At 38.6% G+C, this 19,020-nt stretch overlaps 1 protein-coding gene across 4 annotated transcripts in view; it reads left to right on the top strand.

The window, feature by feature from the left end:
- The first annotated feature begins 5,139 nt into the window (after window positions 1–5,139).
- Window positions 5,140–19,020, top strand: part of DPH6 (diphthamine biosynthesis 6) — a 335,370-nt gene continuing 321,489 nt past the window's right edge. For 2 of the 4 annotated variants that reach the window (XM_020789398.3, XM_078391924.1), the window contains exons 1-3: window positions 5,357–5,527; window positions 8,386–8,480; window positions 11,374–11,567. In XM_020789398.3, coding sequence (XP_020645057.3) covers window positions 5,505–5,527; window positions 8,386–8,480; window positions 11,374–11,567 — 312 coding nt within the window. In that variant the 5' untranslated portion in view covers window positions 5,357–5,504. Of the gene's footprint in view, window positions 5,528–8,385; window positions 8,481–11,373; window positions 11,568–19,020 lie in introns of all 4 variants that reach the window. The other 2 variants (XM_072986316.2, XM_078391934.1) reach the window with 2 other exon arrangements.

Below are 19,020 nucleotides of genomic sequence, written 5' to 3' on the forward strand. Positions count from 1 at the left end.
AAACCTTGAACTGTAGGACTTGTTCTTCCTCTAGTTCCTGATGTGTGCCCAGGTAGAATTATGCTGATTGTTTGCTGAATCTGTGCATTATTGCTGCAGGAGAGTGCAGCAGTGATCCTGTGCTGGCACAGCAAATCACCATTCTATAAGATAATTCTAAAAATGGAGGCAGCCCAAACAAAAAATCATAACTTTTAAACTGGGATTCTGATCAGCACCAAAATTAGCACAGTTGTAGCACACAGGCTGCTCTTGCTCTGTGCCAAACATAAGGATGTTTGTGCAAAGGGCATTCAAATTATGATTTTTGAAAGTAATTTTGTTTTACACCATTTGTTCAGAAATAGGCAACCCTAAATGTCCCCAGATTTAAAACAGATCATATAAATGAAAAGACTAATCTTGCTTATCTTGAAAGAGAATGGTTGGCCACAACATTTTTTTTAATTTGGAAAGAATCAGGGTGGAGGTGCTTAAATATTGATTCTCAAAAAAAAAAACACAACATTTCAAAGAAGGAAAACAAACACTCTGTTAAAGACTGAGCACATCTGGTACAGCCTAGCCAGCAGGAGCTTTCTGAAATAAAACCTTGTTTACATTCGTAGGCAGAAGAGGGATATGGTAAATTAAAAAAACCCTTCAAAGATGTTTCAGAAAGATGTTATGTGCCAGCAAGTCACTTCTGATGTATATCAGAAGTTAATGTCCCATCATTAACAGCTCCGTCTCTAGATCTTGCAACCCAGCAACATCTCATGTTAGGCTCTTCTTTCTTCCTACCTCTCCCCCCCCCCCCCCAGCAATATTATCTTTTCCACTAAGTTCTGTTAAGGTCTTGCAAACTGACAGCTGCAGATTCCTTTGCTGAATTAATCTATCTCATGTTAAGTCTTCCTCTTTTTTCTACTGCTCCCCAACATTTAAAAGCATTATTGTCTTTTCCTGTCATTTCTGTCAGTCAACAAGGTAGAAGTCTCAATTTATTAATTTTTGCTCTTGTGAGATTTTAGATTTTACTTGATTGAGCATCTACCTATTTGCCTTTCTGGTGATTTGTGGTATCTAAGGCTTACCTCCTACACCATATTTCAAATGAGTTGAATTTCCCTCTGTCTTTCTTCACTGTCTTTTTACATAATATGAATGATTTTGACTATTGTTTCTAATGACACTCTTTGCTAACGCCCACCCCCCTCCTTTTTATGTCAAAAATGAAGAAACATCTTTTGGAAAACATGAAAGCAGCTTGTCTATAAACCGAGAGTTTAGAAATTGGAAGATAGCTTTATAATCTATAGGGAGAGGATTTCTATGACATTTCATATTTTCTCTGCAACCTACATTTGAACCCATAAGCAAGCTCAAACATATTTCTCACCAGATTACTCACAAACATGTTTAAATCTACCCATACGGTCATGCATAGGTTGCAGGAAAAAATGACATATAATAGAAATGCTCTCCTAAATTTACATTCTGTGGAGTGGGCACAGCAGAATTAGTTTACCTGAGAGGTTAAAGGCTATGTACTGTATGTGTTTTTGTTATATTAGTTGCAGTCAATCACACTTTGTTTCTCCATTTCATTAAGTTTAAAACAGCTCTTCAAATTATTTTGGCATAGAGGGACTGTACCAATGTCACAACTATCCTGTGTTCTGCCCTCCCCCAGCAATCATCTTATGGATCATGATCATCTCCTGGAATCCTCTAACAGTGTAATTCTACATGAGGGATGTCAATGCTGGAATTTGTGCATGATTTATGTATACTTAAAAAGCCAGGAAATCCAAGTCTTCAGAAAACCCTCTGGTTTATGAATGTGGAATATTGTGTTTGGTTCAATATTCGAGGAAATGGTCTGATATTGCTGCACAATATAGTGCCCACATTGCCAACAAGAAAAAGGACGCTAAAGTTTGCAAAGCAAAAGGCTACCTGAATGCTGACGATATCCATGTCATCAATCAAGGTGGTCTACAGCAGTGGTTCTTAACCTTTTTGAAAGAAACGCCCCCTTGAGCCATTGAGGAAGTTATCATCGCCCCCCTCCCCACGGTGATGAGATCTTATTTATTTATTTATTTATTTATTTATTTATTTATTTATTTATTTATTTATTTATTTATTTATTTATTTATTTATTTAAGACACTTAAATCCAATGACCCCTGAAAACAAAATTCAATTCCAAGAAAATGAAATGCCCCCCAAAAGTAACATTTAATGATTTAGTTGCAAGCGAATTTTAAGATGCAAAAAGAAATTAAAAAGGGCATAAAAACAAACCGCAATGCAGGAACTAAAAATGTTAAGACGAAAACTCTGAAACTAAATTAAGATTGGAGGGAAATATATATTCATGCACATTGTAAAAAGACTGCAGCCATCTTCACAGGTTTGGCTTGCTACAGCGCCCCCCTACCGCCCCCTTCTGCTCCAGCGCCCCCATGCAGCCCCTTTTCGTTCTACCGCCCCCCTGAAAAATGAAATCGCCCCCTGGGGGGCACTATCGCCCACGTTAAGAACCACTGGTCTACAGGATACCCTCTTGTGCTCACTATCATTCGCAAGGAGACCTCAATCAGGAGAAAATCCCAAAACTCTACTCCCTTTTTTCAACAGTTAACCACTTCTCACCAAACACTAACCAATTGTCAGGGCTTTTTTTTCAACAAGCTTTAAAGGTATTTATTGCTTGGAGCCAAAAAGTAGTCAACATTTCTAGAAGAAATGGAAGTGAGCACATGGTCCTGTAGACCAGTTTGACTGCTAGTGTGGGTTTAATCAACATTCAGGCTGCCCTTTCAATTTAAAGCTTGGCATCCTTTTTTTCTGCTGGCAATGTGGGCATGACATTGTGCAATAAGCCTCTGGCACTTTGAATCATAGATACAGAAACACAAACATTCCACATTCATAAAAAGGAGAGCTTTTTTTAAAAAAAGAAATGGAATTAATATTCATTCCCAATGGGTTATGTATTGAAAACAGGCTGAAGCATACCAAATGAGGTTCCTCATTTATGTGTTATGAATGAAAGTATAAGGTGTTTGGCACAGCCCTGGTTGCATGTGGCAATTGTGCTCCTTCTACATGTTAATACTGCCTTTTCCCTGATGCCCAGAGTACTGCTGCGCACTAATAGGGTGGTATACAAACAAATGAAATGAAATAAGATAAATGTTAGAAGACACTGGGTCCACTCCCTGAAGATGTTAGTTTTACAATTGAGCCCAGAAACAGATATGAGCAGAGATTGCATTAGAGATTACTACATCGCAGTCATGAAGTCAAGAGCTATTTAGATATTGTATGAAAGCAAATATCACTGTTTATATGTTTTTTGTTGTGTTTAGCTGTGAATACCGTGTCCCCCGCTCTCCTGTTGTTGTATAGTTGCCTTTGTAATAGTTAATAAAATTGTTTTATTTTCCCCATCTTGAAAATCAACATTTCTATTGTTGTTTTTAATTTCATTATATTGTTTGTATTCCATTTTTTATTGTTAGCTGCCCAGAGTAGACTTTGGTCTAGATGAGCAGGGTATAAATTTTAATAAATAATAAATAAATAAATAAATAAATAAAATAAAATTTTAAAAAATGTTAGTAAAATAAGTGGGAATGGTATTGTGGCATGGCACTAACCTCCTAAGTTCAGGAGAATCTGCAGTGAGACACCATTTGTGCTGCTGTATACAAGGGTATCTGAAGGTATTCCTTGATCATGGGTGTAGCATGGAAGACAGCTAGTTTTATATTGCCACTCTTCTATGCCCATCCATGCTACTCTATGCCTGAAAAAGGCTTTTATCTCATACCCTGATTCTCTCCAAGGATCAATTTTTGTTTTCAGCATTTATTTGTCCTTCTTGGTAATATTAGAATACCATTGAACACGGTTCTACTCAGTAGTTGTATTTGCTTCTGAGATATATACTGTATATATATAGTGTAAGAAAATGGAAGGCACTGATGTGAGGTGTTGTTGTTGTTTAGTCGTTTAGTCATGTCTGACTCTTCGTGACCCCATGGACCAGAGGATGCCAGGCCCTCCTGTCTTCCACTGCCTCCCAGAGCTGGGTCAAATTCATGTTGGTAGGTTCGATGACACTGTCTAGCCATTTCGCCCTCTGTCATCCTCTTCTCCTCTTTCCTTCACACTTTCCTAACACCAGGGTCTTTTCCAGGGAGTCTTCTCTTCTCATGAGATGGCCAAAGTATTGGAGCCTCAGCTTCAGGATCTGTCCTTCCAGTGAGCACTCAGGGTTGATTTCCTTTAGAATTGATAGGTTTGTTCTTGCAGTCCAGGGAACTCTCAAGAGCCTCCTCCAGCACCAAAATTCAAAAGCATCAATTCTTCAGCGGTCAGTCTTCTTTATGGTCCAGCTCTCACTTCCATACATCACTACAGGAAAAACCATAGCTTTGACTATTGGTACTTTTGTTGCCAATGTGATGTCTCTGCTTTTTAAGATGCTGTTGAGGTTTGTCATCCTGCACAGATCTAATAGTCTGAACCATCCTTATAGGAAATTAAGTCTTACTGTTGTTGTAAGTGCCCACAAATCGGAATCGACTTATAACGACCTTTATAGGGTTTTTAGGGTGAGATACTTAAGGAGTGGTTTTACCACTTCCACACCCCCAACGAGTTTTCAAAACTGAGCGGAGATCTCAACCACACCTCCCATAATCCATGCTGGGTATCCAAGCGGTATAGTACTCTGAGTAAGTTTAGAGTTGGGGTCACTTTCTTACAGAAGGTGTTTAAAAGGAAGATTTTGACAGTTATCCGAATACAGTATCTGATTTTGATATCTAGCCTCCACCCCGGCTCGAACCTCGTTTCGTAATATCTGAGCTACAGCTGAGGTTATGCAACAGCTATGGAAACAACTGTTTGTACTCAGAAGGACTTTTGAAATAATTTTATTTTGCATTCCGCGAGTCTCTATTCCGACGTTATAGCACGCGACATTTCACGCAACGCACACGCACTAGGGAAAACAAAGCACCGTGCAATTTTGTGTGTGTGTGTCGTGGAAACGCGCTTCAAAGTACAGTAGAAGCTTCCTAGGCGCCGGGCAGCAAACGCACATGTCCCCACAAGCTTTGCCCTTAGCATCCCCTGCCCTTCTATAGGTGACCAAACATGTGCCTGCAATTTTTCTCCACTCTAACGCTCACTTTCGGCAGTTTTTAGCTGTTATTTCTACTTCAACCTGCCCGGAAGGCAGAAAAACAGGAGTACGCACGCATAAGCCAGCAGCGGACCTTCAGCCAGCCCGACATGTTGGTGTTCAATATTCAGGCGATTTTTAAGACGGAGGCTTTGAGGAGGGACTTTTCCCAGGAAGGAAGGCGCCTCGAACAGCAACAAGCCGGGAAGCAACGTGGGTTAGGAAACTGTGTGTCTCTCTGTCTTGATGGTGGCTTGTAGTTTAGGTTGAGGCTGCCGTTTTCACGAAAGTCCGACCCAGAGGGGGCTCTGGGCAACATGAAAGTAGTGGCTTTAATCAGGTAACATAATTGCGAGAGAGAGAGAGCGAGAGCGGGCGTGAAGAATATTTTCCCGTTTGAAGAATATTTGCAGTGCGGGTCTCCTGCTTCAGGGAGAAAGACGGGGCAGCCTTCTGGTTTTGGCAGTGCAGGGAGCACAGCTAGGGAGGAGGAACGTGAGGCCCCTTCAGAACCTATTGGGTCGCCGTCTCCGTCAGGCTCCGCTAACACAGCCTGTCCTGAAGGATGATGGGAGTTGCAGTCCAACATCATCTAAAAGGCTGCATCTTCTCCCTCACTGGACTAAAGTGTGTTGTAAGCAAAGATCAGCCTGCCCCCATTTCCTTTTCCTCACTCTGCTTTCGAACCTCCCTTCTATTTCACAACATCCTTCCTGGTTTACTTTACTTCTCCAGGCAGATTGATAGTGTTTTTGTTTGTTTGTTTTCAACGTTGTGCAGCCTTGGCAGGATGTCACCGTAGCATAGTGCTATTTTAGCCAACCTTTGAGACCAGCGTTTCGGGGTGAGGGCATATGTGTTGGTGAATAAGAGGTTTTTCCAAAGGTGTGCCTCTGTGGTTGTATTTTCTCCTATCAGGAATTCGTTTTTAACAGAAAGCCTGTCTTGGCTGTCATTCCTCCTTTTTCCCCTCCACTGATAGGACAGACTTTAGGTTTGATTCTTCTGCAATTTGTTGTTCAGCATCAAACAGAGTAAAATAGGGGCAAGGTGTATGCACTTACAGTTGAGGAATCATATACTTTGGCACATGTATTCGGCCCAAAGGTTTGTTTGAGTAGTGTCCAGAACTGATCTTGGAGTCTCATGCTCTTGGTTTTCTTCTATGGTGACTCCTGCTTTAGTAGCCTAAATTAGAGTCTATTTTAGAGTCCATAGACAGGACTCTATGACTTGCATGCCCTTTCCCCCCTTGCACACATCAGCATTTGACTCACCCAGACACACGTTGCATGTTGCTCCTGTATACCTTCCCAATGTAATGCAGACAAAGCACGTGCCTGTCTCCATTCCCTCCTCATCTTCTGTATGTGTCACCTCTTTGTACAATTCATGATGCTTCCAATAAAGACTTGTACTGCTCAATCATTTTGCCTCCTTCAATTAATTTAGTGGAGAGGGGTGCCTCTCACTGAAACCTCCCAGATTTTCCAGGGCTGCTTCTGCAGTTTTAATTTTCATTGAAAGTATCTTTTAAGAGAAAAAAGAGATGAAATTGGTGTGTAGTACCTTTGGATGGATGGTCTGTATGACTTTCCCCACCCTTAATCTCCAGCCTAGGTAGGGTAACTGGCCTATACATGCTAAACATTTGCATCCTAAATCCTTCATTTCTGCTATCAAAATCCACACTTTTTTCTGGTCCTCAGCTGAAAAGGCTCTTAAAGTGTGTGCAGTACTATCAGTAAAATAAGATTGCTCTGTCCCTGGTTACAGGCTTACAAACTAAAATGCATGACATAAAGGCACCATTTAAATATTTAAACATGCTCTTTAAATGGCTGTTTGTACAGTAAGCAGATAGAAACAATTCTGATACATGGCATTCAGTCCCTGTTCTTGTGATGAGGTGAGCCGTGTTAGCCGGTGTAAGCAGCAACAAATTCAAGTTAATTTCCTGAAAGCCATTGCAATCAATTGTGTGGGAGACTCCCAGATATGAAGGGTCTCTTATTATTTTATATGTCTGTGATTTGATCAGATTTGTATTTTAAACAGTTGTGATGGCTTTTAGCTAATACAATAAACTTGAACTTGAGCAACAAATTCCTGTTTCCTCAAAATTTTGGAAACTTTTTGGACTTAAAAAACCACCCCTCTTGTTTAAGTATGGAAGTGAACAAACATAATGCAAACATTTTGCACTTCACACATGCTTTCTTTTCTTTAGAGAGCACAGTCATACTGATGCTTTGAGAAGGAACAGCAAATTGAACATTTTCTTTTTTTAAAGCTTGAGAAATTATCTGTAAAGAATCAAGCATTTGTGCATTGGTATTTAGTAGCTTTCATTCCATCTAATGTCCTTGGTAACAAAATTGTCTCTGATGGCAGTCTGGCACCCACACAACGTTGTTTTGCATTGAGTTTCACCCCATGAGAAGTCAGTGAAAATGGGGGTTTAACATTAAGTGCTTTTCAAGCTTGTTGCTTTGATTGCAGAAAACTATCTTATGCTCAAAGTTTGTTTTTAATAATTGCACTCAAGCAGAATGGCATAATACTAGTTCTTTTTTTATATAGAACTCAGGATCACAAAATCGAAGACATGACTTTTAAAATCTTTTACTAGTTTTGCTTGTTTTTCACATTGTTTCAGTAGCAGTTGCCATTTGCAGACCTCAGAATGTGGTATGCCACCTAAAGGTGAAACTTGTACTGTATATCTAGTTAGAGGCAAACCTATAGGTGGTTTTTAAAAAGCATTTAGAAGGAGATGATTGCCATGGGGGGGGGGGGAATGTAATTTTGAAAATATTGATCAAGATCTGAATCTTCATAGTGTTTTTTGTATAAATGAAAGTATCTGTAATTTCCCATTTTAATGTATGGAAGATTATTATGCATTAGTGACCTTCAGTAGCCACTGAAAATAGGGCAGTCTATGCATCCATCTTCATGTTGAAGCCTCAGTATGCTTGTACCTGGGCAGGAGATTAGGGCCCTTGTGCTTTAAATTCAGATTACATATATTGTACATTATTTTAAAGTTTTGTTAGCACTCTGAAAAGTAGTCTGTTATGTAGAAAAGAAGTATAGACATTTCCATGTGTGTGTATCAAAATGATGATTATAGGCCTGTTCTTATATGACCCAGTTTTATGATGAAATTAATAAAGCAATTATTTTTTCTTCTAGTGGTGGGAAAGACAGCTGTTACAATATGATGCACTGTGTTGCTGCTGGGCATCAAATTGTTGCCTTAGCCAATTTAAGACCAGCTAAAAACCAAGGTGAGAATGAGACACTTCCTGTATGGCAATCCTCAGATTTTTCTGCCTGCATACTCTGCTGGGTAATGATCTGCTGTGAATGTAACTGAGTTTGTTGAAATCTGACTTGCTGTGATGCATGAACCTGTATCTGTTAACGGACAGCTAATTTTTAAATCGTCTCTAAGCTTAATCTGAACAGAAGCTTTGTTGGTTATTACGAGTATGAATTTTGGTCTGTTTAAGCAATGGCTTGTTGTGACATTTGAACCTGCAACTGCAGCTTGTCATTGGTTTGTTTCTGAAAACCTTCATCCTGAAACAAAAGCTGACTAAAGAAATGGGAGAAAAACACCAGAAGGTGGGAATACAAGCTACAGTTTATCTGTTTTGCAATTTAATAGTAATAATAAAAAAACTGGTTAACACAAACCATGGTTTACTATATGTGAGAATAAAACTGCTATCTGGAGCCATTCCTTCCCTCCTCCTCCCCACTATCGTTGAATAGTAAAAATGAATCAATTATGTGTAGTTTCTTTTAGTCTTACCCAACTAAAGAAAGGAAATGCATATTTCAGGTTAACCTAGTATTTTCCTTCCTAAAAAAAAACTTTTAATTTTTCGCCCAAATCACTAGGTCTTAAGGTGTCTTTGCGAGCAGAAACGTGCTCTACCATCTGTGTAATCTTGTGGCTGATACCCTGCTCTGTGACTTCACCTTATAAAGCTCATGACTTCATTGCCCACAGTGACTTTTTGGAAGTGAAAATATTCTGATTCCTCCTCCGAGGGTGTTGAGGTTCCCATGGGATAACTTTCATTGTGGGGGGAGCCACTTGGGGATGCAGAATGCATGGAAATTTTTAATTTTCAAGAAATGCTGCTGGTGGGCTGTTTTTACTGGCAGTGGCAATTTTTAGAAATGAAAGACTCCTCCCCGCCCCATTTTGCAGTCTCCAACAACATTCACAAAACAAGCAGAGTCCCATGGGATTTTCTAATCTTCCATGTCTGACTGTATGTGAAATCAGAATTTTTTTATTTTGGAACAATTGCTGCAGCTGATGATAACATCAGCTTTACGTATCATAGCTCCACAAATTTCAGCGAGTGTGCGTTTACTTGGAAGCAGGATGGGTTTGAATAAATTGAATTTAAATAAGAACAATTTAAATCATGATTTAAATCACAATTTAATGATTACAATTTAAATCACTGGTCAGTAAGCATTTTATTTTAAAAACAGAGTTAAATAAAAATTTAAAAAACTTATTTAAATCAAAAATCATTTTAAAAATTTAAATTAGATTTTTTTAAAATTAAAATGCTTACTAACTAGTGTTTTAAATCGTGATTTAAGTCAATTTAATTTAAATCAGATCCATCCTGCTTGGAAGAAATTATGTAGAATTAATTGTGTACAGAATTATAGCCTCAATATAGTGAGAAAAGGTGCTCCTGGTACTATATGGCATCGCTTATTAAACTGAACTACTAATGGAAAAGAATACATTCCTTTGTATCATGGGTAGGGGGGAGAGTCTTCTAATCCTCTTTCATTGTTTTTATCTTTGAATTAATACATTGATATTAGAAACAGAAGGTTGCTATTTTAAACCATCACAGAATCACTTTCACTGATACATTAAAACTATAGAATAAAGAATAGTTCAGCCCAGTAGTAGAATTTGTGTAATCTTTTGAAATAGAGCTTTTTGTATACTGTGAATTCTTTTAGTTTTCACTTGTGTTTCTTTCTGATCAGTTTCTTAAGAGTACATGGATTTGTATGCTGGGGGTTAATGTCTAGTTTCAGAATGAACAGACAATTCAGTATAAATATATGTTATTCATAACAGTACATTAAGCTTACTGTTATACTTCCCATTGGTTGTATTGAGTCTGCTTTCATGTGATACTGTTTCCCTAAAAGCTGGTTCATGATATTTTTGTAAACACTGTACTTAAGTGATAAAATAAAGGTGTATGTAGGTTCTGAAGTTGAGCAGCTGGCAAATACAGTACTGGACATTCAGTATTGGTCAGCTGGATTGATGTTCCGAACTGCAAGGCAACCAAAATTGTGATCATATATGTTTAAGAACACGTCTCCTTAGGATAATGTGTAGTGTGTATTTTGAACATGCATTTTCTTATGGATGTTTTTTCAAACTGAGGTTTGGGTATAGCTCTCTGTTGCTTTTAATCAAAGCGTGGGAATAAATGCATTAACACTGTAGTCTGAACTGTAGAATGAGAACCTGGGTTTTTTTTCAGGAGAAAGGTGGCATAAAATATTTTAAATAAATAAAATAAATAAACAATATGAGAAACAGAGAAAGAAATGATTATGCAGTAGAGTCAGGGCCAATTCACAAGACTATGTTTTTCTTAATATCTCATGGTAGTCTCACCAGCCACACTGTTTGTGACTTTCAGGTTTCCTTGGATAAATATGATCTGTAGCCCAGAAAACATGAAATTGCTGCTCCATAGTTTTGAGGAGCTTGTCCATAGTTGTATCTCTGCACAAGTTTCCTTTGGGGTGCTTGCTTGTAGAACTGCTGGATAGCTCAGTGGTTTAGGTCTCTGGCTATGGAGCCAGAGGCTGGGACTTCGATTCTCCCCTTGAGAAGGGATCCATGGGATCCCTGCTAGCTCTACAGTTCTAAGATGATGATGATGATTAAGAATTCCATTCAAGGAAGAGACTGGTCAGGTTAATTCAGCTATAATGTGGCATTTTAAGAGTAATTAAAAACAATATAAAACAAAATTGCATGTGAGAGAATATCTCAAACCTTGGTCTCCTTTTCATTTTTTGAAATGCTGTAAGCTTGGATCCAAATACTGTATATTGGCGAAATAGGTTAAGCTAACATAGTTTTATATTTGTTTATGTCTCTTTCAGAGGGAACTGACGAACTGGACAGTTACATGTATCAGACCGTGGGGCACCAAGCCATAGATATATATGCTGAAGCAATGGGCTTGCCTCTTTATCGTCACACCATTAAGGGTACCAGTGTGGACATTGGCAGAACATATACCAAGTGTGAAGGAGATGAGGTTGAAGACCTTTATCAGCTTCTGAAATTTGTGAAGGTATGTTGTATGACAATTTCAGTTTAAAAGAAGGAAACACTAAATATACTAAGACTGGATGTGAAGTTCTTAGTCTTCACTCTTCTTGTTTTCATCTCTATTTATTGCTGTATACCTTGTTACCCACAGAGAATAAACTTTGATGAAATAGATCTTAATTTATAACTTATTCTGCACTTCATGTTGTTTCCCAGCTTTAGGCTAAAGACCATGCTATAGCAGTAAAAACCGATTTATGCTAAGTACTACAAAAGGTACACATAAAAAGAGTTGTATGCTCCTTGTGATTCAATGTCATCCAGGTTCTACATTGCTGATACAGTATATTTTGTTTCCAATTTCTTAAGTTTGGCATCTTTTTGTTTCTCTCCTGAACTGTAGGGAGCACGTATTTCCCATGAAGAGGCCCATGAATTTTAAAGCAAAATCAAAGAGGACAGAATATATTATTTATATTGTGTTTCTTCCTCAGAGCATTATATGGTGCTTTGTTGACAGCAGTTTTACATTTGGTGATATCCTGAATTGTCACTGATCATTTCTCCAATATTTTTTAAAAAGGCAATAGTAAAGCATTAGAAAAATGATCTTATTCATATGTAATATTAAGCATCGTTTATTGCTACATGAGTAAGATGCAAGGAAACGTGGACTTTGAGATTCCTTCCTCCTTTTCTTGAACAATTTAGAAATAATTTAGAAATATTTGTTTCAATTTTAGATTAAGTGCTGGATTAACTGCATTTCGGCAGGGATTGTGTTAGAATGAAAATGTTTGTGTCACAAATGCAGTGTTAGAGGTTTGGTTTTTATGCTGCTTGCACAAGGAGGATTATAGAATATTTGCTTGTGCAAATATACACCAGCATTTCAGAATCACAGAATTATAGATCTGAAAGAAACCCCAAGAACCAATAAGTCCAACCCCTCCAAGAAGGAAACTATGCATTATTGAACCAGCAGGGTCTTTTATATTTGCCAAGCCCAACAGGATCCTGACTTTAGTCTTCTATGTGGTTAGTTGAAACAAGTCAGTTACATCACTTGAAATTGGCTTTTTACAGTCAGTCATAGTTATATTTTGGGTTTGGATATAATGTTAGCCTATACTTCAGTAAAATTCCAATCCTCTCACTGCTGCCTCCGAGAGGAGAAGGTTGAGAATTCCCATCCACTTTAGTGGAGACAGCATTTCTTTCTATCTGTTGGCTTCTTCTGCTGCTGGAATTGCTCCTGAATGGGGAAATCCATGTAGACAGATTCAGTTGCGTGCATTGGAACTTCCATGTAGACAAGGAATTGCTGAATTTGAATAACTGGCTAAATATGGTGATTTATTCTGTAGGAATAATACAGATTTTTGGAAGGCATGAAAGTACTGAGATGTGGAAAAATAAAATGTATGTGTTTTAAAGTTTTTAAACAAGTAGTCATTATAATCTGAACTATGATTTTCAGTTTGGTTTGCCTGTTAGCTATCACTGGTTGAAATCAGGTTGCTTAGCAGTAGAGTAGGCCTGTTGAATCAGTGGGGATTTAAGTCAGCTCCTTCATAAATTTCATCGATTCAAATGGGCCTACTCTAGTTGTGACTTACCTTGATTCAAGTGGACCTACTCTAGTTGTGGCTTACTTAGCATAGGAAGTTGCAACTAGAGTAGGACTATTTGAATCAGTGGAACTTATGAAGAAGTTGACTCATCAAACTCCTTTTGGTTCAGTGGGCCTACTTAGGTGCAGCTTATTATGCTAACTAATAGACTTTCAGCAATTATGTTCTGCTTATGTTAGATGATATACGTATTTAGTCTTGTGGTGCTCTGCATTGTTGCTGCATTTGTGCTGTAATGCTGTACCTCTTGAAACTGTTAAAAGTCATAGTTACTGTTGCAGTGATGGCTGAACAGTAGAAGATGAACTTGAAATAGGATACCCTGTGTTGTTGCTTTGTAAGAGAAAGTATTTCTTTGTTGAAAATCAGGCAGAATATAATAATCTTTACATTGTTTCTAAACTTAGATTTCCTTTGCAGAACAATGGGACTTTTAAGCTGCAACCTACTGTGAGAGATCGGTGATGAGTCTTGGCAGAATATTTTTAGTGGCATACAAAATCAAAGAAACACACTATAGGTCTTTAAAAATATGAGAAGGAAAAGCAAAGTGCAGCATGGTAATTCCACTCCATTTTACAATACTGATGTTACATAATCTATTGGGTGCAAGTTAGATCTTTGCCACTCCAGGTTCTTTTTGAAACATCCTTACCATGACACTCAGAACTGTAAACTGTGCTCATAGAATCCCTCTTTTCCTGCTAAATAGGTGGTCGGAGATGTTAGTTGTGCCAGTGCAGTTCATAAATATACAAGATGCTGCCTGGAGCACACCTAATTTTGAAAACTTAAGCAAGGTTGGGCCTTGTAGAGACCACCAGCTCATTCCAGGGAAGATAGTGTTAGGAAAGAACATGCCTTGAAAATTTGATGAGCTGCTAATCATCAGAGTTGGCAGTACTAGGGTAGATAAACCAGGCAGCTTCTTGTGTCCTTGTTTGAGCAATGAAACTGAGGGTGGTGCCTTGGTTTCACAAATACAGCAGATGTAGATGGTCTTCTGCTGAACTTGTGGCTCTTTGGAAGAAGGTAAACACCCAATAAGAAACACAGGTTTTGTACCAGACAGCCTCTTACATGTTCAGTATAGGTGTGATTTTACATGGAAACCTCATTGTTTTTCCTGTTTATTTAAATCTACTTTCTGTGGCTGGCTGGTGTTTTGTTTTCACTGTAACACTGAAAAGTTTTGGAGTACATAACTACTTTAGTTTCACTGTAAAATTCTCAGTTCCATGGGATACCTGAAAAAGAAATCTGAATAAGTACTTCATTAAAAAAAAATAGAATAGAAAGAAAATGAAAATAACTTGCAGTGTTGCAAGGCAGTGGTTTTCCAACTGGTCCAAATAATCCTGGAATCTTATCAGCAGTCCCTTGCTTTAGAACTGGAGAATTTTTCTTATCTATAACTGCCAGTCTTCCTTTGCAATGTGCAGCTGTATTTTTTTCAAGCATACACTCTTTCTATGGAATAAATTTCTACATTTTATATCACCTTTCACAGTATGTCTAACATAAAGGCAAAGAGGAAAAATGTATTTTTCTTGTATGGGATTTAAGGTAATAACACTAAGAAGAATATACATAGGAGGTAATCATACTGTCAGTTAATGCACAAACAGATGGGGGTACACGTAAGATGGGCAAAATTCAGATCCCTTCGCCCAATCTGCTGCCTGCATTTCCAAAAATGAATGTTGAAGCATGCAGTCAGTTGTTCTGTCTACTACATAGTTCTTTTCGATCTTCAGGACAGGGTTGTTTATGTTCTTGGATACATTTTCATGTCTCATGAACCAAGTGGGAAGCCTGATATTTGACAAATCAGTGTGAAAAGAGTTCCCTGAGAATAGGTTTTAACATAATTGTTCAGCCTAAGCAAAAGTCTGACAGTTTCAAATTCTGCCCTGAAACATTATATTGTAAGGCAATGGTTCCCAATAGAGATGAGGGGTTTGTATTCATCTCCCAGTGGAGACGGATACGAAGCCCTTCATCACAGCTGGCTGGCCTAATTATACCCTCCCCCCACATCACAGCTGGCTGGCTTAATTAAACCCTCCCCCCCCCAACCAGGTATCTTCATACAGCTTGGTGCATGCTGCCATTGTTCTTCTCTCTGCGACAATTGGGGAAATAGCCTAGCTGGGGCTTCTGTGCCTCCCTGTGCTGCTGGCTAATCTGGTGATGAACTGGGATGACAAACCTCTCTGCACAGCTGCTGATTGGTCAACAGCACAGGGAAGCATGGAAGCCCCAATCGGGCTACTTCTGCAATTGGCATGGGGAGAAGAGTGACAGTAGCACACACCATGCTGTAAGCTGTAAGTGGATGCCTGGTTGCAGGGGGAGGGTTTAATCAGGTCAGCCAGCTGTGGTGGCAGGCTTCATAGTCTTTTCACCCCAGAGACAAATATGAATCCCCCATCTCTAGTTCCCAACCTTGGGTAACCCAAGAGTTCTTGGACTGCAGTACCGAGAAACCCCAGCTGTAACAGCTGGCAGTAAAGGTTTCTGGGAACTGAAGTTCAAGAACATCTGGGTTACCCAAGACATCTTGGTGACCAGGAGTGTAGGGACCTTTTCTATTGCCAGATGAAAGTGGACATTGTAACAATAATTATTCTTATGGTGACAAGGTTTGTGGGGTGACTTGAGTGTCTAATATGAGACAATTAACCAACACAAATAATTGACAATTTTTGTGTTTAATGGTGAAGACTATTAAGCTAGCTAAGGTAAACAAAAACTATTATTCTTCATTTATCCTAGATCTGCTGATGAGTTGGGGCATCCATTTCTGTACTACAATTTTAGAATAAGGTTTTGTGATGATATGTAGCTGCTACGAGTACAATTCTAAGTATACCTTTTCTATTATCTTCCATGCTAGCACAATAGATCTTAGGATCACACTGTTAAGATGTGTAAAGAGAATGCATTATTGACCAATTTAATTAAATGATTGGTGACAGGACAATCTTTCTTTTCATTTTTCTCCAGACAGCATGGACTGAATACTTTGCTATTATCTGGAGAATAACAGTCAGTTATGACATAAATTAATGCTAATGTTAAATCTTGACAACTTCTGCTTTGGAAGTTTGTGCATGATATTTATAACTATAGTTGAAAAAGATGTTATCAAGTTGTCTTGGACTAAATAAGTGAGGTGGGTTTTTTTGTTCTGAACAGATATTAATTTCACTGCAAAAATTTTAAAGATATAAATATATGGAATCAATTGCATTAATGATAGACATTTTGTAGCCATGCTTTTACAGCTGAATTCATTTAAAAAACTGTTGGTTCTAAAATTGCACTTGAAAACTTGCATATGTCAATAAATAATTGGGTAGTTTACAAGGAAAGGAAGAATGTAAAAGAGTTTGTCATTTTAGTTTTATATTTGCTTATGCAAAGAATGAGTGCCCTGATTGAGTTTTGTCACAGGTAACTAGTTGCATGTAATAATTGGTGGCCTAGGATGGAGAAAGTACATCCTAATTAATATCAAAGGACACATGCAGCCACTTTGGAGCCTTGATAAATATTGCATCCCACATGCATAAATGCATCTGGAGTGGCTATTCATAGAATCAAAGAGTTGGAAGAGTCCTTGCCGAAGTCCTGTTTATGCAGGATGTCCATTATGATGGTATGCTTGGCAAGTGACCAGCTAACTTACATTAGAAACCTCTAAAGAAGGAGAGCCCACTACCTTTTGGAGGATTTTTTTTCCCTACATCTTATTAGCTTGTACTTTCAGAAAGGTCTTCGAAACATTAATTACATATACTTTCATCTGTTTACCCTTTCTATCTAACATAGAGCTGGGCTGGGACTCAAGGTAGTTGACAGTATTAAAAAAATCAAAGAGCTAAAGCACAGTGAGTACAAACCATTATGTTATTAAAACAAAATTATTCTTTAAAAGCCTCTTGGTTAAATGGCAAGTCATAATTTACATTAAAAATATGAGAAACGTCACATACCCAGTCACAGATTCTTTGAATTCACTGGCTGTGAGTTGCCAGTGTCCTGCCTGAATGAAAAACAAGGAAAGAGCCATCCTTGCTTCAATGGGCAGAGAGATCCAGAGTCTAGAATCAGCCACAAAAAAGACCTCTTCCATCCTTATCAAAAGATCCTCAGAGAGTGTTGGGACTGAAAGAAGAAAGATACAAACCATAGTCCTGCTGATATGGGAGAATATGGCCTTTTAGATAACCTGGAGCCAGGTCATGATCAGCATTTTTAATTCTACCTAGAAATTGACTAATAGCCAGTGACATGCTTGAAAAAAGAGTTACATGTCTCCTGCAGCTGGCCCTGGTTGGCAGTCTGGATGTAGCATTTTAGATCAGCTGAAGTTTCTGTACAGTTTACAAAGTAGACCCATTCACAGTATTCTCTCTGTGTGAAATAACACATGTGTCACCTTGGCCAAGTCAGACATCTCTAGGAACAGGCACAGGGGGCACATTATCTCTAACTGTGCAAAATATGCCTGTGGCCAGCCTTCACACTTAAGGTCTAGGGCTGAATGCAGCACACTTGAAATGCAAACCTGAGTCTTCAGAAGCAATATAATCCCACCGAACAGGACACATACCTATTTCCTAATTTGCCTTTCAGGTGACCAGGAACACCTCTGCCTTCGCTGGATTCAGCTTCAGTTTGTTTACCCTCATACTGTCTGTTACAGATATTAGATACTGGTTTAGAGCCAAAACAGCCTTTTCAGATTTACATGGGAAGGAAATATAAAGTTGGATGTCACCAGCATGTTGGGTGGCTTAACATTCCAAACCTTTGGAGAATGTCTCCCAGCAGTTTCATTTAAGTTTTAAATAGCACGATGAATGAGACAAAGCCTTGAGGAACCCATAAGCTGAAGGCTAGTGCATTGAACAGGACCTCCTCCACCATCACCTGCTGAATTAACCCTTCCGGGAAGAACCGAAGCCACCAAAAGACAGTGCCTCCAAGCCCCAACTCAGTGAGACATTCCAGAAGGCTATCAGGGTTGATGGTATCAAAAACTGTTGAGAGGTCCAGCAGAAACAGCAGACAGTTCCTGGCACAGGTCATCCATCAAGGCAGCCCATGCTGTTTCAGTATCATACCCAGGCCTAAAGGCAGATTTAAATAACAATCAGTTTCAGCCCGGAATGCCTGGACTTGGAAGGCTGCTGCATGCACCACTTGGCCTAGTAATGGAGTATTGGAGACTGGTGGGTAATTATCAAGTGCTGGAGGGTTCAGGAAGGGCTCCTCCAACAATGATTATGCAGCTGCCTCTTTCAGGCATGCTGGGATCCTGCATTTGCCACTTCCTTCACTCCCTTGTCTCCCCAGCCACTCTAATGAGCTAGGAAGGGCAAGGGTCAAAGGCACACATGGTTTGCCAGTTATCTAGTGTAGACTTAGGGTGTGAACAATTTTGTTATTCTATTGTATATAGGTTTCTTTGAGCATTTATCAGACAAGAGGATTGAAGTGTTTTAAAACAGCAGTACTTCAACACGTTTTTGTATAAACAAGTTCATTTAGTTAACAGTGTCTTCTAGAAAGCTAAAAACAAATGTAGGGTTCTTCTGTTGCCTTTCCCATTCTTGGCAGGTTGGAAATGGTTAGTTTTATTCAGAGTGGATGCAAAAGATAGGATTTTTAAAATCTATTTAAATAAAAAATTGATTTTTAAATTTCAAAAAAATCTTTAAAAAACACCTCTCGTTGATTTTTATCCACCCTGGTTTAAATGCAGTCCCTTGGTATGTCCAGAATGAGGATGTTCTTACTTTATTCTTATATGAGAGGTTACTGTAGAAG

This window comes from Pogona vitticeps, chromosome 1 (genome assembly GCF_051106095.1).
Source record: "Pogona vitticeps strain Pit_001003342236 chromosome 1, PviZW2.1, whole genome shotgun sequence".
Classification (NCBI taxonomy): domain Eukaryota; kingdom Metazoa; phylum Chordata; class Lepidosauria; order Squamata; family Agamidae; genus Pogona; species Pogona vitticeps.